Source organism: Pelodiscus sinensis, chromosome 9 (genome assembly GCF_052426305.1).
Source record: "Pelodiscus sinensis isolate ZL-2025 chromosome 9, ASM5242630v1, whole genome shotgun sequence".
Lineage (NCBI taxonomy): Eukaryota > Metazoa > Chordata > Testudines > Trionychidae > Pelodiscus > Pelodiscus sinensis.
The window spans coordinates 3,495,242-3,516,042 of record NC_143060.1 but is presented as its reverse complement, the minus strand read 5'-3'; the positions used below and the strand labels follow the sequence as shown (position 1 = coordinate 3,516,042).

General features: G+C 57.0%; 1 protein-coding gene across 1 annotated transcript in view; it reads left to right on the top strand.

Moving 5' to 3' along the window:
• ZSWIM5 (zinc finger SWIM-type containing 5) overlaps positions 1-20,801 on the top strand; it is a 159,097-nt gene that overhangs the window by 99,614 nt on the left and 38,682 nt on the right. The window contains exon 2 of the mRNA XM_075935847.2: positions 14,590-14,946. Within this exon, the coding sequence (XP_075791962.2) occupies positions 14,590-14,946 (357 nt within the window). The remainder of the gene's footprint in view (positions 1-14,589; positions 14,947-20,801) is intronic.

The window sequence follows — 20,801 nt, the reverse complement described above, 5'->3', positions numbered from 1 at the left end:
TCTCTTCCCCCCACCCCATTCGCTATTTGTTTTTTAAGTTTTACATAATGCAGCGTTAGTTTTTATTTCTCTAGGTATTAAGGGGAGCTGTTCTTCGGATTAGACATCGTCATAAGTTAGAAATGTGTAGAACTCAGTACGGAATAGGGATGTGAAGGGCTAGTTGACTAGTTGCTCCCTTCTTGCTACCTCTGTCAGATGGGCAGCAAGGGGGGAAGAAGTGGGGCTACGTTGAAACTTGAAGCCTGGGGCCAGACCCCAGGCTCCACAAGGTGCTGCCGGCCAGCTAGGTTGTCCACAAGCTGCATGCGGCATTTCGAAGTGGCAGCGTCGTGATCAGCTGACCCTGGGCTCTGTGTGGCGCTTTCACCTTTCCCACTTCAAAGGCGGAGGTGCCCTACCGACCAATCGAATAGTCAATGTCAAATGCTTTGACTATTCGATTAGTCAGTTACCCAACACCTAACATCCTTAGTGCAGAACAAGGTATGACACAGGCGCATAACACGCCTTAGTGAAGACTGACCGTATCTTCCTTTGTCCAAATTCTGTGTGTTGTCTCTACTGTTACAAAGCGGATAATCTGACGCCACTTGCTTTGCTGATGCACTAATGGAGTTCATCAGGCTTGAAATTAGGAAAGCCATTGTGCAGCCAGGGTTTTGTTAGGGTTGTTTTTCCCCCTCCTGTACACTCTCACAAATCTATGTCATCTTAGCAAAAGACCATCTGATTTGCATGTTTGCGCAGATTAAAAATTCATTTTGTCTGTGGGACGACTGATGGACACTGTGGGGGACGCAGGAGATTTTGGGGGTAGGGGACAGAGAGACATCCCAGATTTTTAACAGACAACACAGAACGGGGGTGCTGGGCAAAACAAGGAGCAACCTGAGTCTAATCCCCCCCCCCCCCATTGATTTGAATTTTCTGGGAAAAATGTCCCGGACATGTAACGTTGTCCCTGGCGTGGCGACGTCTTTGAAAAGTTTCCAAGGGCTGGAGTGAAAAGAGAGGCTCGGTTTCAGGCTTCTAAATAAACAAACAGCAAACCCCAAGGATGGATAACAGTGGGAAACCCTGGAAAATTGAGTTAAGACAAGGGCATCTGTGTATGTGAATGCTGGGGACGGGGAAGCTGCATTGTTCTTTAACTCTACTAATGCTGGAACAGATGGGGAGTGAAGGCCACTTCACGCATTAGCTGGCGCAGATAAAGAGCAAAGCCGAGAAGGGCCCTTGTGGCTGATTAGAGGTTAACAGGAATAGAAACCAGCGGATTGACTCTTGATTTGCAGGAGGTGTTCTGGGATAGGAGCAGATGGCCAGGAGAGCGTCCCTCCAGCTTACTCAGCTGCTCAGAGGAGCTTACCATGACCTCTAGCACAAACAAATCTACCTACATCGTCTCGGTTTAAAGCTGCAGTGTAAATTTCTTACCTCCGTCCTTCCCGGATTGCAGCCGCTCTCTTAAGTTGGCAGTCGTCGGTGCTTCCTGTGTTTCGGGCGTGTGTGTGTGTGTGTGTGTGTGTGTGTGTGTGTGTGTGTGTATACACAGCTGTAAAAGGGGGAAGGGCTGAACGGTCCCATGCCCGCTGGTTAACATTCTATAACCGAACCCTTCTAATTCAGCCCCATCCCTTTGTTCTGCTCCTGGTTATTCGGGGAGGTTTTGCAAACAAACCCAGTTCCTCCCAGGATTGTCTTCCTGGCTTATTGGCTCCTGGAATCTGAAGCTTGCTTGGTTGGGTGTTAAGGCAGGAAGGGGGGAAAGAGAGAAATGCCGGATAAATAAAGGTGCGGCTGTGTCAGCCTTATTCCAGCCTAATGCCCCGTGCCAAGAACCTGCCCCAGAAGGTGTCCCCAGATCCCAGCCCCTTGGCGTATGCCGTCCATTTGCCACGGGACGAAATTGCTTTCTGAGGTTGAAATTCGTATGAGCGGTCGCTTCTCTAATTGGATCACTCACCACTGAGTTTTGTGTGTTTGCGAGAGAGAAATTACAATTGATTCAGCTTTTTCTCTCCCCCTTTTTTTTTTTTTTTTTTTTTGCGCTGAAAAGACACATTTTCTCTGTGTAGCAACACCTGCCGAGGGCGCCTCTGTGAATCCCGGGGAATCAAAAGAGCAGCAAGAAAAGTGGGTTTAATTGCACACATCTTCAGCGGAGTCTTGACGAACAAAAGGCCATCCCTGTGCAGTTTGAAAGGAGCCGGGGGGAGGCTGCCCGGAGAAGTACTCAGATGATCCACTTTGCCAGAGCATTGTCATGTGCAAATGAGTTCATGAGCCCATCTCCTTTCCAACTGCAAGGTCAGGGACCGAGCAATTGTCAATTTCAGCCGGCTGGAGCAATTGATCTATTAGCTAGAAAGCTTTCTGAGAGCCCGCTAACCTCGGTTTCTCACTGTGCACGCACACACAGAGAACGCTTTCTACAAAGCATGTGTATCCATTACAAATATTGACTGGTTTAGGTTAACCCTGGGAACGTTGCTGTTGTGTTTTCTGTCTTGGAAATGTGACCAAGAGTGGGTTATAAATAACACTCAACGCTGCAAGAATTATTCAGTGCTAGTTGCTGGTTTCACCCCATGGAAAAACAAATGGTTTTTCCACGAGGAGCTGCAGTCATTGTGTGTTTATTACCATCTCGAAGGAGCCTGGATTCAGTTTAGTTTAAAATACTTTCCTGCGACAGCTTGGAAATTCTGAAATATTTTGGGTCACGTTAACCCTGTTTATATGGCGTGGATTGAGGATTGCAGCTGAGTCTGGACACATCTGCTGATTCCCATAAATAGCCACGTTTTCCTTCCCATTTGTTTTTCCAGGTATTTGTCTGTCTAAAGGTTTGGGAGCCTTTGACAGTCTGGGATGCTGCAAAACATCTGCTTATTTGTAGGCCAGCCACTCTACAAAAAGTGCACACGGCCCTGGAATCGACCTCAACTCCAGGTTGGAAGGGCAGTATGTCTGGGAGAAGGGTGGGCAGGACAGGGAAGATGGTGTATGCATCCTTCTTCCTCAAGGTCGATGACAAAGGCCTGGGTAAATCAGCCTCATCCGGGAAAAGCCATCTGATGATGCGTGCCACCTTCTCCATTTATCACTAGTACACGCCTGCTTTCCAGGCAGCGGGGTAATTGGACAGCAGCCGTCATGCTGTAAACACAGAGCTGAAATTGGGTTAGAGTGATTAGCTGGGGGTTGTTGGGGGCTGGGGGCATGGAGGAAGGTGATCTGCTTTGTAAGAGCGATGTGAAGCCGCCCCACTCAATAGCCGCTCCTTGTTGGCCGTCATGCAAAGAGAAATTACCAAGGGTTTCTGGAAGTAGCATATATTGGCTATTGAACTTATAGGTGCTCGCCCAGAAAATTCACCTGGTAGCTATGAAGTTTCTTGACATTTTAACATAGAGGCCACTTGCTGTGTGTGTGTGTGTGTGTGTGTGTGTGGAGCAGGTTTAAAACAAAAAGAATTATTTTTTACACAGCGCACAGTCAACCTGTGGAACTCCTTGCCAGAGGATGTTGTGAAGACCAGGACTTTTACAGGGTTAAAAAAAGAACTAGATAAATACATGAAGGATAGGTCCTAGGGATTTAAATTTAGATTAATTAACTAATCAAATAGTCGATGCGATTTCCATGGACTAGTCGATTAGTCTGTAAGGGTGCCTCCACCTTTGAAGTGTAGCAAGAGCCTTGAGGCAGCAAGAGGGAGAAGCAGCTAGTGGCATCACTAGTTGACTACACAGTATCGCTTATGCTTATCGGATAGTCGACTATTCCCTTCCATCCCTAATAGGCCCATCAACAGCTATTAGCCAGGCTGGGTAGGAATGTTTTCCCTAGTTGCTGTTGGTCAGAAGCTGGGAATGGGTGACGGGGAGGGATCACTGGATGATTCCCTGTTCTCTTTGCTCCCTCTGGGGCATGTGGCATTGGCCACTGTCAGTGGACCGGATACTGGGCTAGATGGGCCTTTGGTCTGACCCAGTCTGGCCGTTCTTATGTTCTTCTATGTAGAGTGTGTGTGTGTGTGTGTGTGTGTGTGTGGACACATGGGGGGTGTACACGCATGGGGGGTGCCTACACATAGGTGTGTAGGGGTGTGTGTGTGTGTGTACACACAGAGTGTGTGTGTGGTGTCAGTCAGGCTCATCTCCTCATTTCAAGCGAGTGTCCAACATGGCCGTCTCCTTCAGGAAACCAAAGGCGGTTACATTCTGGAGGCTGGAGAGAAGCTGCCTTCTGAGAAGCGCCCTGGAAGTGCTGGGTTAGAGGGGCTCTCCCTTTGCTGCCCGTGTCATGAATCTGAACCCCCAAGTGGCTAGAACGGCGCTATAGCGACTGGGCCATTTTCCGGAGCTTGGTCTCTGTCCGGCTGGGCATGGCGGTCCAGTGCCCCAAGCTGGGAATGGTTGGGCCTTGATAAATGTTGGCGAAGGGGCTATGCTGGACTGAGTGCCGCCTTGCAGGCCGGGAAATCAAAGAACAAACATTCCTCAGGGGTCATGGCAACGCTCACCAAAGCTTCCATGTGAATCTCTGTAGTCCGGGAGTGACGCAGAGTCCCTGGTAGAGCTGAGAACGGAGTCCACATGTGGCGCTTTGATGACTCCTCCTCGAGTTTTTCAGGCCTCTGTGAGCAGCGCACACGCTGGAGAGCAGGCAGAGGGTTTTCCTTGCTCCTTGGAGTGCAACTTCCTCTGCTTCGTCTCGAGGAACGTGGGTTGGAAGGTTGGAGCGAAATCAGCGGAGCTGTATTTTGGAATTGTACAGCCCTCAAACCCCGTGCGTTCTCCTCACGTCCTGCTCCGAAGCTTTGCACTCGGTCACTTCGCGCCCCTCTGCAGCGAGAAACATCAGATTTTTGTCGGCTCACGTAGAGCTCTTGGGGGGGGGGGTTGAAATTCAGAGCCAGCTTGAAGAAAATCAACGCGGTGGTTTTAACGTTACGCGCGTTCTCAGTCTGGTAACTGTGTGCTACCTGTGGCAGCTTGGTATTCCCGGCTTTTAAAGGGTCCCACCACGAGACACACGTTTGTAAAGATTTTGCCAAATGTAACTTTCAGATTTTCTTCAGGCTTTGTTTCTGAGATGGACCCAATTGGGCAGTTTGCGACGGCAGTTGCTGCCGAGTGTGTCGCGCGCATGCGTTCGGTTGTCGACAGCTGGGTGTGCATCATCACTCTGGGTTAAGGTCTCCAGCTCTGCTGGTGAAACCAGAGGAGTTTGAAGGGCCAGATCAAGGAATGCAGCATGGCCTTTAAGAGCGGTTGTGTTGACTGGCCGACTGGCCACAACCCTGCTAGAAGACAACCTCGTTTGTTGTGTAGAGCAGCCATGCCAGGGCTGAGCCGACAGCTTATAAGCCCCATAAGGAGAAGGTTGCGAGCCCACTAAGCCTTTTTCAAAAGCCCTGGATTACGGAATATTTAAGTGCTGCTGGTAGAGTTTGGGAGGAACGCCCAACGTCAGATAGCTCTGGAGAGACTTCTAGGGTTGTTTTGAAATCACAAACGAACCTCTAAAATCCGGGATGCTCTGGTCCAACCGTATCTGTGGCCCAGCAAGACCAGAGAGCCCAAGCTGGCCAGGTTCAGGGGCTGGGCTGGGGGTGGGGTACGCAGCCCCAGCCGGGGCCGGGAGCAGAGCTTGGTGGGGGGCTGGCACCCAGAGCAGAGGCAACAGCTGAGAGGGGAGCTTTGACCTCAGCTGGTCCGGCAAACTCCGGGTTCAGGACCATTCAGGTCCTAAGAGTTCCGGACCAGGGAGGTCCCACCTGTGCCAAAGGGGAAGTCACGAGCTCGGAATCGGGAAATGCCAAACGCTGAGATGCAGAATTCTTCAAGTGTTATTTTTTGGCCCATGGATTCTATCCTGCCATTCTGTCTACCAGCAGTGTCTCCTTCTCCGCCTCTTCTAGCAACGGTGAATGGAGGAAAGGTCCCCCGCCCCCAGCCTCCTACCTTCATGGCTGCTTGTAGTAATTGCCGCTCTGTGTAGAAGTGGCTGGGTTTCAGTTTGAAATCTGTCAAGGCTGCTCCGTAACTGAACGGAAGGGTGGCTGTTTGCAGACGGAAACAATGCCTTATCCTAGGCTGGTGTCCAGATCGTAGCGAGCTGGGCCAGGAAATCCAACCCCAAACGAATAAGCATGAATAAGCACGATCTGCTGGCTCTCACTGTGGCAGGGACTGTGCATAGACAAGAGCCTGCTAGAAACACACAGAGATGGAGCTCCGCGTGGCCCTTGGTTGAGGTTGTCTTACTACCCCCAGTTCATTTGGTAGGTAAACAGCGGTTACTGATCTACCGATCCTGCCCGGTGTGATTTAAGCATTTGTCCCCCTGCTTAGCGCAAACTTTATACCAGCCTCATTGAAACACCCTGCGCCATTCTGTGACCTCGCAGTGACCCGAAATTGATGAATTTGTGTATGCACGGAGCGCCTGTTGTGTGTTACGGATTGGGAAGTTGCCATCATATTTCAAGCCTTAGCATACAATTCCCCAAATACTCAACGGGGGCAGGGAGGAAGCAGGTTATGAGCCAAACTGCAGCTGTTGCTTAGGCAGGTTAGGCGTGGATGAAATCTGACAAGACCTTAATTCCGACAAGGAGAATTAATTTGTCCGTGATTTTCAAACCCTGGCACTGTCGCTGGGCTGGCAGCAAATCAAACACTAGGTTAGTTTGTGTTAAATGCATGTTTGGAGCAGCAGTCCTAGATAAGCATTCCACTATGAGATGGGTCTTACACTGAATTGCGGAGCCAAATATCGGCCGCTTCTGCGTTACTCGAGCCAGCGTCGAACAGCAAGTGACCGCTTTGGAGCATGGCCATTTTCCATCCTCCTTGGGGGCGGCGAGCGAGAGAATGCGGTGATGCTGTGGTCGGGGTGGGATGCATCTCACGTCTGCCGCCTACGCCATTAAAAAGTCCTTCTCCAGCTAGAAGCTGAGATGACGGCATACTTTGAACCGGTGGCGTTTGCGGAGAGGCGTGGGGGATGGGCCAGTCCCCTGCCCTCACGGCAGGATCAGGCAGCATCTAGATCATGGGTTCCCAAAGTGGGGGGCGTGAAGAAATTCCAGGGGGGGCAGCCAGGCGACCCAGCCCTCCCCCCCGTTCCCCACCGTCAACCCCCCCCCCCCAAGTTTTGCTGCTGGTTTTGTGAGTGCCTTTTTTTTTTTCCCCTCCACAAGTTTTGCTGCTATTGGGGCATGGACACATGAGGATGTCTCAAATCTAAAAGGGGGCATGATACTGACAAGTTTGGGAACCGCTGATCTCGATCATTCCCGACAGGTGTCTGTCCAACCAGCTCTTGAATATCTCCAGTGGTGGAGATTCCACAACCTCCCTGGGCAACTTAGTCCAGTGGTTAACCATCATGACGGAAGATTTTCCTCATGTCCAACCTAAACCTCCCTTGCTGCAGTTTCAGCCCATTGCTTCTTGTCCTGTCACCAGAGGCCAAGGAGAACAATTTTTCTCCCTCCTCCTTGTAACCCCCTTTTAGCTACTTAAAAGCTACTGGCATGCACGCAGGAGACGGCGCTCATGAAGGGGTCTGGTTTGGATTGGCACCTCGTGTGTGTGGAACGGCGCCAAAGATTCTCAGCTTAGATTGCCCGTTTACGTCTCTTTGCAGAGGCTGGAGAGCACGCCCTTAGCCCCCCCCCCCCCCCCAAGTGTGGAACGTACTGGTTCTCTGCCCAGTCGTGGCCTGGCTGTGACCAAGCCGAGCTGAGAGAGGTCAGACAGCAGCTGGAGCCGTCCCAGACCCAACTGGGGATCACGTTCCAACCCGGTTCCCAAGCGAATGAGAGTCACTTTATTCTTGCCCCTCACAAAGCCGCCAATGCAGTTCAGTAGCGGCTGCCCAGGACTAGAAATGGCGCCGCTCACAACGGAGGCAGCTTTGACAGAGCGAGGACCGTGCATCTGTGCAGTCACATCCTTGCCCTCCCACGTATCAAACTCCCTCTTGAGTTCCCCATTCCTGGGCCCGGGCTTAGGGGTGTTAAATTGCGGTTACCTGACTAATGGCGCAGTTGTTACAGTTTGTACCGGCTACGCGATTCGTCGATAGGGCCGCTCTGCAGAGCCTCCGCGGGGGTAGCTCCAGGAGCCGGCTTGAGCCAGGACTGAGCAGTCCCGGCTTGTGCGGGCTCCGGGAGCCACCCGCGCTGCGGCTCTGCATTTTAAATGCGGTAAGAGCCACCGGGAGCTTCCTACATTTAAAATGCAGACTCAGCGTCCCAGACCAGCACGAGCCGGGCTCCTGGCTCGCACTGAGTCCAGCAGCCTCTGTCGGTGGGCGGGCGGCTCAGCTCCCCACCGGGACCCCCTGTGAACAGGGGTTGCTGCCGGAGTAGCCCCTGGCCACGATGAGCTTTGGTCTGCCACGGGCAGAGGCTGCTTTGCACCAGCCTCCCCTATCTCCCCCTCCCCCCTGCTGCCTCTGGTAGATGCAGCGGGGGGAGGGCAGGTGGCACCCCTGGCTCCCCCCTCCCCCTTTGCTGCCTCTTCTAGAAGCAGCAAAGCGGTGGGGGAAAAGGGTAGTTGATAGGCCAGGCAGCTGCCTGATCAGCTAGTTGGCTGCTCACTAGCATCCCCAGTGTTCTGCACATGTGGCCTGTGTCCCTTCCCTGCCGTGCCACGCTGGCGTGCGTCGGCCCTGCGTTGGTGAAGGCTCTGCTCGGCGGTACTGTTGTGGCTAAGAAGGGTGGTTTATTTCCTTTGGGAAACGAGCTCTCTGAGGCTACGTCTACACTGCGGCGCTATTTCGGGATCCTGGAGTAACCCGAAATAGCCATCCCGCGTCTTCACAAGAAGGCCGTTCTTTCGAAAGACCACGGGTTCAAACCACGGGTTCAAACCACGGTTTTCCAGTGTAAAGCAAGTAGCTCTCGTACGTTAGTGGCGTTCTTCTAGGTTTACACCCGGTAACTGATGGTCCCCTGTCAAGCAGGCATTCCAAGGCAACAGGCATGACTAATAATTAGGCTTAAAGTTTGTTGGTTTTTGTAATGATAAAGAACATTGTGTCATGTCCTTGCGACCCCTTCAGAAAGGAAGCGGGCAGTGAAACCGAGGCACTGGCCCAGGCCCCCAGCCCAAAGCTGTGGTAAAACGCAAACCCTTGGGAGCTGATCCTTGGGATGTACATGGCAAGGCTGTGCCAGGAAGGATCCGTGCGGCGTTGGGCCGAGGTGGTTGGTGAATGCATAGGCCCCCGTTTCTTCGGCATACAGAAACCCCTGGCCCAATCCCGCGCTCCAGCCTGGACTGGAAATGGGAGCCAGAAGGAGCCTGCTCTCCTCTTAGTTTTGAAGTTGGCTGTTCCCGAATTAGTTGCTTTTATCGACCACATGGGCTGGGCTGGAGGCGAGCGGAGGCCTGCTGCAGGTTTTCCCTCTCCCTGGTTCTAAAGCGAAAGCAGGCCTCCTTGACACTTAATCAGATTCAAATGTGGTTCTGGCATTGCTTTAAAGAGACTGGCAGTGAATAGCCGGGTTTGATGCCCTTTATTAAAACCCTCTGGTAGGCTTGGTCTCGGAAAGCCAAAGTGAGGGCTGGCAAACGCACAAGGGTTTTCTGCAGTTAATGTATTTTAATCTTCTCCCTCCCTCTTGTGCTCTTTCCTCGTTAATTGTAACCCTTTCAGCTGCCTGCTCCGAGGGGATGGCGGGCTCCGGGAAGGCTTCCGTTCAAATAGGTTCCTGGGATGATGAGGGCTCTGGTGATGCAGGCAACGTGAGCAGCCTCCCAGGGAAGGGAGGTAAAGCTGTGACTGAGGCACGCGGACTGCGAGTCGGATTCTTGGGTCCCACGCCGGGCAAGTCTGTTAACCTCCCTGGGCCTTGGTTTTCTCACACGGGAGGCAGAGAGGAGAGGGGATAAATGCACGTACATTTTGCCTCCCTGCTGCCCTATGTAGGCATTGTGGGCCAGGACTTCCAAAGGCGGCTGGTGAGTTTGGGTGCTTTGATTCCTGGGGGCCCGCCATGAGACCCCTTAAATGGGCCTAATTTTTGGAAGACTCAGCTGCTCAGGGCTTTCTTACAGCGAGGGCCCTAACAGTGGCCTCCGGTTGTGCCCCCAGGATCACCCGAAATAGCTATCCCGCGTCTTCACGGTAAGCCCGTTCTTTCTTCCACAGGGCTCTCTATTCCGACATCCCTATCAACCGCATTCCACGAAGCGTAAGAGACGTTTCAGAATAGCAGGTTATTTTGAAATTGGGTGCTGTGTAGCGAGCGCCCAGAGAAGCCATTTCGAAGTACACTTGAGATAAGCTACACAATTGGCGCAGCTCAAATTGCGTCGCTTATTTCGAGCTACGGTGCAGTGTAGACGTAGCCTGACAGACCCTGTGTATCTTAGCTCCCACCTTCATTTCCAAAGGAGATGACACTATAGCATGGGTTCCCAAATGGGGGGGGCGTGCCCCCCCGTGGGTATGTGAAGAAATTCCACAGGGGATATGAGGCGACTCAGCCCCTCCCACCCCATCAAGGTTTGCTGCCCTGGTTAGTTCCTTTTTTTTTTCTTCTCAACAAGTTTTGCTGCTATTTTTTTGGCGGGGGGGGGGGCCGTGAGGGTGTTTCAAAAATCAAATAGGGGGGCGTGATGCCGAAACGTTTGGGAACCACTGAGCGCCAGGACTGGTGGCCGTAAAAAAAACTTTCTGGGACCACGGGAAACTTGGCCACACCCATGAAAAGTGGACATCCGGCTAACTCCGATCGTGCCGGACCATGGATGTTTCTGGACCAGAGAGTTCTGGATTAGAGAGGTTCAACCTGTACAGTCTTTCCTCCATAACGTCACACCCCTTTACTGGGCCCCAGAAGGCCTTCCTCAAATCCCCGTTTCTGACCTGTGGTCTCCTGAGACTGTTCTTGTCTTTCACTCTTTTGGCCTGAGACGTAATTCTTTGTCCTCTTTTTGCTGAATTGCGGGGGGGGGGGGGGGGGGGGTGAATGTTCGTGGCTCAAGGGGCCCTGCTGTCAGATGCGTTTGCCGAGTGCCATGCAGACCTGCGCACATAGATCCCAAATAGCAAGGAATATTTGATTCCTCTGTTTCTGACCCCTTAGAATTGGCGATGCTCTTGGTGTTAGGCCTTTCCCGGTTGACCCGAGGAGAGACGAGTGTGTTTTCTCAGTAGCAAATGAGCATTTTGGCTAGGCAGGGTAATATTACATCCTGCCTGTGTCTGTGGACATGCAGGGCTCGCTGCAGGCTTGTGTGCCAGGCAGGGATGCTGCGTAGCCGCAGGCCAGAAATTCCATTGATGCTTGGCTCCCCGGCTCCGAGAGGCATGTCATTCATTGAACAAACCGACAGAGGTTTAAAGTTCACGGAGAAGCAGAAAAAGCTGCTCAGCATAATGCGCGAGCCACCTTTTCTTGGTGGAGGGTCAGTTCCCAGCATGCTTTGGGCCGGTGCCTTTTGCCCCAGCCCATCTGAAAAGCGTGTGTGCCCCGTGGTATCCAGAAGCAACCTAGCTGGTGGGGAGAATGAACGGGAACCTACGTGGTGTTAACAGTGGCCTTGGGTGCATGGAACAGGTGGCTGGTTCCGCTTGACGCCAGTGGGTGTGGGTGGTAAAAGCCATGGAAATAACATGTCACCAGGCATGCAGGGCTTACTTAAAAACAACGGGGCATCCCGGAGCACCTTAGAGACGAATAAAAATATCTGTGGTATCCTGAGTTGTTTGTGGGCAATCCCACTTCCGGAGATGAACTTGAGCAGAGAAAAAAGGGAGGACTCTGAGAATTTATAACAGAAGAAGAAAGGAGAGGGGAAAAGGGAACCTGTGAATTGTAGTGCCGGTGCTAATGAGGCTAATTGATGTCTTTGTTCAGGCCTAGGGAAACAGTGTCAGATTTGTATATGGAGGTCAATTCTGCTGGCTTGTGAAATGCCTTTGTAGAAGAACGGTTGCTTTTAACTCCATGATCGACTGCCCAGGCAGGTGAAAATATTCCCCACCTGATTTCTGTGTGTTACTATTTCTAATACCCGCTTTGTGTCCATTGATCCTTTCTCGCAAAGACCGTCCAGTTTGGCCAGTAGCAGAGGGGCATCGCAGGCATTTGCAGGCATAAATTCTGTTAGTGGATGTGCAGGTGTCTGAGCCCTTGCTGTGATCAGGTCCAGTGAAGGTGTCGTTTGTGTAGCTGTGTGGACAGAGTTGCAGGTTCCTGAGTGAGTGTGTTTGAAGTGCGATGCGACACTCCTTGTTGTTTTTAAAGTGACAGACTGACCCGGCGACCCCTCTGAGACTTGGGGAATAAGTGTTTGCAAGACAGGGCCCTATGTCCTTAAGGAAAGTCAGAGGCGGTCCCTGGAAGAAGGCATGTAAAAAGAGTTGAAAAGCACCGACTGTGTAACCAAGTGGGATTTCGTCGGTTACACGGTTAAACAGGCTCCGCGGGCTGCCAGCCCTGTGGGAGTTGAACCATTAACAGGACCCGATCCACACCCGTTTACTGGTTAACCGGTTAAACTCTTACATCGCGAGGCGGAAGACTGGACCCTGCACAGAACAGCTCTGTGGTTTTCCCTTAGACTCAGCTGTTAAATCAGCGATGGGCAGCCCAGGCGAGTGAGGGGGCCGCGGGAGGGGCCCTGCCTCATCCCAGGGGGCCGCAAGATTGTTGGAACCAAGCCGGCCTCCCGGGCTGGGGCAGCGTTGCTCACTGCGCGTGCGTCCCTAGAATTTGTGGGAGGTGCCGATGGAGCCTTAGCCGCGCTGTGATTGGCTGCAGAGGGAGGGCCTGGCTCTCCCCGTTAGTGCGCCGAGCAATCAGCTTGCACCTCGCTGCTCGTGGCCTGGCTTTAGGCGCATGTCACTTCAATAACATGGGAAGGAAAAAATCACACGGAGAGAAACCAGCAGAATCCGGCAACCCTGCGTGTGGGCAGCAGCAAACAAAAGGTCCCGCCAGCCCCATGCAGAACCCTGATGGGCCGCGGGCAGGCCACCACGGTTAGGGCTGGTTGTGGGTCTGGGTGGTTTAAAGTGTGTCATTCCAAGTAGAGCCGCCCGGGTGGCATGTGCCCTGGGCCGGGCTTGGTCTGTAGCTTTCCAAGGGGGAAGGGCATGTTACAGCCTCGCCGGCAGGCAGGGCCTGTACCAACAGAGATGCTCTAATGCCGTGTCTGTGCCCTCCAGTCTGGATGCTTGAGGTTGAGCACTGAGAAGACAGGGCACAGTGACTGTGAGCAGGGGCAGAGAGCGGCACCAGCCTGTGGAGCTGGCTGGTTCTTGGCTGGCGTGTCGTCCTGGAATGATGCAGGACGAGGCAGCATCCTGCCTCGAACTAGGGCTCACCAGATGAAATGAATAGGCAGCAGGTTTAAAACAAACCAAAGGAAGCTTCTCTTCACACAGTCAACCTGTGGAACTCCTTGCCAGAGGATGTTGTGAAGACCAGGACTTACACAGGGTTCAAGAAAGAGCTAGATAGATTCATGAAGGTTACCAGCAGTACTTACTAGCCAGGATGGGTAGGAATGTTGTCCCTATCCTCTGGGTGTCAGGGGCTGGAAATGGGTGACAGTGGAGGAATCACTTGATTACCTGATTCTGTTCCCTCCCTCTGGGGCACCTGATACTGGCCACTGGGGCAGACAGGACACTGGGCTGGATGGACCTTTCGTCTGACCCAGTCTGGACGTGCTTATCCTATCTACGAGCTGGGGCTGTAAAAAAAAGCGAACTGTGTAACCGCTAAGCATCCTAGTGGTTACACACTGCGGGCTGTATATGGCAGAGCCCGCAGCGACGCCTCCGCAGTAGGGAGGGAACCATGTGTAATTAGGGGGGGCAGGGCGACGCCTCCACTCCCAGGGAACCATGTGTAATCGGGGGGGGGGGGGGCAGGGCGGAGCCGGGGCTGCTCAGACCGGCCGTCACAGTAACTCCTGCCTGTGGTGGGACCTGTGGGGCTGAAACAACCGTCTGCTCGGGGCAGGTGGGGAGCTGCTCCAGCCCCTCCCAGTGACCTGGTTAACGTCTCCCATCCCTGCTCCGAGCTCTCGCCTCTGTCCTGCCTGCGCTGCCGACTCGTTCCGTTCCCACTCACCTTTGTGGCATCCGTGGCAGGTGTCCCCTCAGGAGCCACCTTCAAATGCCGCCTTAACACGTCTTCGCCCCGCCTCCTTCCAAACCGTGGCCACCGGGAAGCTGCTGTGTGCAGGGGTGGGTGCCTGGCATGCTGACCGATGTCTCATTTGTTCCTGTGCTCCCCTGTCCAGGTGGGTGTCTCCCGCTGCCGCCTCTCGCCTTAGATGATAAGCCCCTTGGGAAGGCGTTGTCTGTTCGGTTTGTGCAGCGCCTAGCGCCGCAGGGCCGTGGCTGCTGGGAGCGGCCAGAACACAAATAGTGATGCAGTCCAGCAATGCAGGCCTCCCAAAACCGTTCCACATGGGATGCTCTTGACGTTTGCCAGCGTCGCTGCATTTCAATGCCATCAGCATTCCAGAGTGTGTCTGTGTCGCTGCCTCTTTGCCCGGCTAACCTTGCCTCTCTGGTTTCTTCCTCTCCCCCCAGGATTCCACCTGAGCGGGACAGTCACGGAGCCGGCCACGGCCACCGAACCAGAGATGACCTACAAAGTCGCCATCAGCTTCGACCGCTGCAAGATCACTTCCGTGACGTGCGGCTGCGGGAACAAGGACATTTTCTACTGCGCGCACGTGGTGGCCCTGTCGCTGTACCGGATCCGCAAGCCAGAGCAGGTCAAACTCCGTCTTCCCATCTCAGAGACCCTTTTCCAGATGAACAGGGACCAGCTGCAGAAGTTTGTTCAGTATTTAATCACGGAGCACCACACCGAGGTCCTGCCGACGGCCCAGAAGCTGGCCGACGACATCCTCTCCTCCAACTCGGAGATCAACCAAACACACGGTAACGCCCGCGGCGTGTCGGGTGACTTGCGGCGCCACCTGCAGCTCTCACGAGGGCGGGGGCGGCCTTCGTTAGTGCCTGGCCTGTCAGTGCTGCCCAGAGCGAGACAAAGGGGCACGCATGAAATTGACGAGCAGGCACGTGAGTTAGGAACACGTGGGCGTGGGGCACTTTGGATCTGCTTTGCTCTCTGTGGCTGGCTGCGGGTTTTTATTCGTTGACCAGCGGGTCGCGCAGCCAAGGTGCAACTCAGGGCCGCAGACGATGTGCGGTAAATAGCGCAGATCCAAGGGGGCGGAGAGCACTCAAGGCGGGAGAGGGCTGCGTGGGCGTCTCCTGTAAGGAGGCCTGTGGTGTTCTGAGCTGCCTGCTGTCCAGTTGTGGCTGCTGAACCAGACCAGATCTGCAGCGTTATTAGCACGCACGGCACGCCGGAGGCCACCAGCCACGCACAGCCGTCAATGGAGCTTGATGGAAAATGCATCTGAACAGCAAGGCCTAAGCCAAGGAACCTAGGACAGTCTGCGGCCTGCACCGCAAGGGGATCTGTGTCCAAGGGCCTGACGCCAGAGAGGCCGCCCATGGCTGACGCTGGAAGAAATCTGAAGTGGGCTGAGTCTGTTTTCCCCACACCCTGCCCGTCCTTGCTAGAACCCAGGCTAGCTTAAGGCAATCTCGCCGCCTGTTCTTGAAGCTGGGTGGTTTACAAATGTCCCCATTTTTGTAAAACTCACCCGCCTCTTTGGGAAGTTGATTCTGTTCCCCTGAAAGTTCCAGCCTATGGCTACACTTCATCCAGGATGGGCAAAATCTGGGAGCCCCGGGTACGGGGGCCGTGTGTTCTCTGCATGCTGGGGGAGGACGGAGGAGTTCTGCACATTGCACAGCACAATCTCGCAGATCCCATTGGCCAGAAACCGGCCAATAGGAGCTGCCTGGGCTAAGTCCCTCCCCTGCCCCGGCTCACGACACGCAGAGGGTCCATCTGGACTGCTGGCCCAAAACCGCCGAAGTGAGCGACTCCCGGCCGGAGCCTGCCTCTGGCTTCCCAACTGCCCCTTCCTGCACCTCTGCCCCCGGTCACAACCCAGACCCTGCACCTCTGCCCCCGGTCACAACCCAGACCCCCTGCACCTCTGCTTCTATGCCCAGACCCAGACCCTGCACCCCAAACCCTACGCCCCCTCACACTCCCTCCCGGTCACTGCACCCCAAACCCTACGCCGCCTCACCCCCTCCCGGTCACTGCACCCCAAACCCTACGCCGCCTCACCCCCTCCCGGTCACTGCACCCCAAACCCTACGCCGCCTCACCCCCTCCTCCCGGTCACTGCACCCCAAACCCTACGCCGCCTCACCCCCTCCTCCCGGTCACTGCACCCCAAACCCTACGCCGCCTCACCCCCTCCTCCCGGTCACTGCACCCCAAACCCTACGCCCCCTCACACCCCCTCCCGGTCACTGCACCCCAAACCCTACGCCCCCTCACACCCCCTCCCGGTCACTGCACCCCAAACCCTACGCCCCCTCACACCCCCTCCCGGTCACTGCACCCCAAACCCTACGCCCCCTCACACCCCCTCCCGGTCACTGCACCCCAAACCCTACGCCCCCTCACACCCCTCCCGGTCACTGCACCCCAAACCCTACGCCGCCTCATACCTCCTCCCGGTCACTGCACCCCAAACCCTACGCCGCCTCATACCCCCTCCCGGTCACTGCACCCCTAACCCTACGCCGCCTCATACCCCCTCCCGGTCACTGCACCCCAAACCCTACGCCGCCTCATACCCCCTCCTGGTCACTGCACCCCAAACCCTACGCCCCCTCACACTCCCTCCCGGTCACTGCACCCCAAACCCTACGCCCCCTCACACTCCCTCCCGGTCACTGCACCCCAAACCCTACGCCGCCTCACCCCCTCCTCCCGGTCACTGCACCCCAAACCCTACGCCGCCTCATACCTCCTCCCGGTCACTGCACCCCAAACCCTACGCCCCCTCACACCCCCTCCCGGTCACTGCACCCCAAACCCTACGCCCCCTCACACTCCCTCCCGGTCACTGCGCCCCAAACCCTATGCCCCCTCATACCCCCTCCCGGTCACTGCACCCCAAACCCTACGCCCCCTCACACCCCCTCCCGGTCACTGCACCCCAAACCCTACGCCCCCTCACACCCCCTCCCGGTCACTGCACCCCAAACCCTACGCCGCCTCACCCCCTCCCGGTCACTGCACCCCAAACCCTACGCCCCCTCACACTCCCTCCCGGTCACTGCACCCCAAACCCTACGCCGCCTCACCCCCTCCCGGTCACTGCACCCCAAACCCTACGCCCCCTCACACCCCCTCCCGGTCACTGCACCCCAAACCCTACGCCCCCTCACACCCCCTCCCGGTCACTGCACCCCTAACCCTACGCCGCCTCATACCTCCTCCCGGTCACTGCACCCCTAACCCTACGCCGCCTCATACCCCCTCCCGGTCACTGCACCCCAAACCCTACGCCGCCTCATACCCCCTCCCGGTCACTGCACCCCAAACCCTACGCCGCCTCATACCCCCTCCCGGTCACTGCACCCCAAACCCTACGTCCCCTCACCCCCCCTCCCGGTCACTGCACCCCAAACCCTACGCCGCCTCATACCCCCTCCCGGTCACTGCACCCCAAACCCTACGCCGCCTCACCCCCCCTCCCGGTCACTGCGCCCCAAACCCTACGTCCCCTCACACCCCCTCCCGGTCACTGCACCCCAAACCCTACGCCGCCTCATACCCCCTCCCGGTCACTGCACCCCAAACCCTACGCCGCCTCATACCCCCTCCCGGTCACTGCACCCCAAACCCTACGTCCCCTCACCCCCCCTCCCGGTCACTGCACCCCAAACCCTACGCCGCCTCACCCCCTCCTCCCGGTCACTGCACCCCAAACCCTACGTCCCCTCACACCCTCCTCCCGGTCACTGCACCCCAAACCCTACCCCGCCTCATACCCCCTCCCGGTCACTGCACCCCTAACCCTACGCCGCCTCACCCCCTCCTCCCGGTCACTGCACCCCAAACCCTACCCCGCCTCATACCCCCTCCCGGTCACTGCACCCCAAACCCTACGTCCCCTCACCCCCCCTCCCGGTCACTGCGCCCCAAACCCTACGTCCCCTCACCCCCCCTCCCGGTCACTGCGCCCCAAACCCTACGTCCCCTCACCCCCCCTCCCGGTCACTGCACCCCAAACCCTACGCCGCCTCACCCCCCCTCCCGGTCACTGCACCCCAAACCCTACGCCGCCTCACACCCCCTCCCGGTCACTGCGCCCCAAACCCTACGCCGCCTCACACCCCCTCCCGGTCACTGCACCCCAAACCCTACGCCGCCTCACACCCCCTCCCGGTCACTGGCACCCCACCCCCCCTCCCGGTCACTGCGCCCCAAACCCTACGTCCCCTCACCCCCCCCTCCCGGTCACTGCGCCCCTCCGTTCATATCATGGAAGAGTGCGGCCCTCGACCACTTACCAAATCTGGGAGTGGCCCCCATCAAAAAGTATTGCCCACCCCTGCTTTGCATGGTACTTTCAGGACGTATTTCCTAATCTCCCCCTCCCCCATCCCCATTTCTTCCTGGTCTCATCCAGCTGAAATCCCCCAGGTGCTGAGCTGTAGCCCTTTTCGTGGCCTTCGAGTCGGGGAGGCTTTCAGCCTTATGGCAGGGGAGGGCAAATACCAGCCCGCGGGCCGGATCCGGTGCTCTGGGGTTAGCCCCTGGCGGGCCGCCCCCTCTGTATTGACCTACACAGAACCGGGAGTCGTCAAAAGATCCCTCCCCCGGCTTCTGGCAAACAGGGTGGGGATGCGGCGTGGCAGCGAGCGGGACGGCAGCATGAGAACCAGAGCAGCCGAGGGGGCCGCTCCTCACCCCTTCCGCCCCGCCTGTCTGGTTTCCTGGGCCAGGCGGGGGCCCTCAGGAGAGTGTCTCGCCCGGGAACCCAGCCCTGTTCTGAGTCCTCGCTGGCAGTTTTGACAAGGCGACCGCGGAGACTTTCGTTATGAGCTGTGCCCGTAGGCGGAGTCTGCGAGGCTCGCACTAAAGGTCAGTGCCACCCCCGGACGTGGCACGACATGGGTGGCTGCTGTTAACGCGCCGATCAGCCTCGGCCTCTTGTCCGTTCTCCTTGGCAGTCAGCCGTGGGCGGTGGCAGGAGAGCCGTTGGAAGGGGCGGGCGGTGGTGGCAGGAGAGCCGTTGGAAGGGGCGGGCGGTGGTGGCGGGAGAGCCGTTGGAAGGGGCGGGCGGCGGCGGCGGGAGAGCCGTTGGAAGGGGCGGTGGTGGCAGGAGAGCCGTTGGAAGGGGCGGGCGGTGGTGGCAGGAGAGCCGTTGGAAGGGGCGGGCGGCGGCGGGAGAGCCGTAGGAAGGGGTGGGCGGCGGCGGCGGGAGAGCCGTTGGAAGGGGCGGGCGGCGGCGGCGGGAGAGCCGTTGGAAGGGGCGGGCGGCGGCGGGAGAGCCGTTGGAAGGGGCGGGCGGTGGCGGGAGAGCTGTTGGAAGGGGCGGGCGGCGGCGGCGGGAGAGCCGTTGGAAGGGGCGGGCGGCGGCGGGACAACCGTTGAAAGGGGCGGGCGGCGGCGGGAGAGCTGTTGGAAGGGGCGGGTGGCGGCGGGAGAGCCGTTGGAAGGGGCGGGTGGCGGCGGGAGAGCCGTTGGAAGGGGCGGGCGGTGGCGGGAGAGCCGTTGGAAGGGGCGGGCGGCGGCGGGAGAGCCGTTGGAAGGGGCGGGCGGCGGCCATTTTTGCTGCAGTACAAACTAAGGATGTAAGCGACCAGTCGAGTAGTCAGCTACCCGACAAGCGGAAGTAGCAGAGTGTGGGAGCAGGAGTTGGAGCTGGAGGGAGCTGGCTTGAAAGCCGGTCCCCCCCGCACTGTCTCCGTAGGGCTGGGCGGGCAGGGGGGCAGACCCGCAGCGGTCCCGGTGCCGGCGTGAGCTGGGACCGTTCACACTGGGGGGGGTTAGCTCCCGGGAGTGGTGCGAGCTGGGACTGAACACGCCGCCCCCGGGATCGCTGCAACCCGTCGGGCGCTTACTACAAAGTGCAGAGCTGCAGCAGGCGCCCCCTTATCGACTAACCGAGTGGTTGGTTGGTTGGTTAGTTAATGAATTGCTACTTAACATCCCTAGTCAAACTGCAGGTCGTTTGTCTTGCCCACCGATCACTCCCGCCGGCGGGCTGCCCCCTGCAGTCTCTTTGCGTTCAGTATTTTCACGTGGCAGATTCTGCCGGCTTTGTCAAAGAAACGCGAGGAGCGCAGGCCCCTGGCTGCCCAGAGGTAGGAGATGGCTCTGCACCCAACCCTGTCACGGCGCAAGCTCCCAGACACCCCTGGGCCCTCCCCTCCGGGCGAGTTGCAGCCTGGTGGGGGACCCAGTGGGGGGACTCTAGGTGTGGGTTGAGAGGGTTCTGTGTGGGGCAGTGTGGATGCAGGCAGCTCAGTGGGGGGATCCGGGTGGGGGGGGATCTGATTGCATGAGGGCTTGTTGGGGGTTCAGAGCGCAACAGTGATGGGATGGTGGGGGGGTCCATGTCAAGGTGGTTGGGTTCTGGGGGGTGAGAGCTTGGCAGAGGGTCTGGGTGTGGGAGGCTCAGCGGTGGGGTCCAGATGCTAAGGGAGTGGGGCTCCGTGGGGTGCAGACCCAGGTACAGCTGGCTGGGGCTCGGTGGGGAGGGGCTAGAGGTGCAGGTGGCGGGGGAAGGGTTCTGCATCTGGGCGGGGGAGGCTGGGTAGGGGGGTCTGGCGGCATAGACATTGAGTGGATGGGGAAGCAGCCCCCTGGACAGCCAACCCCCCCCCCCTGCAGCTCTGGAGTG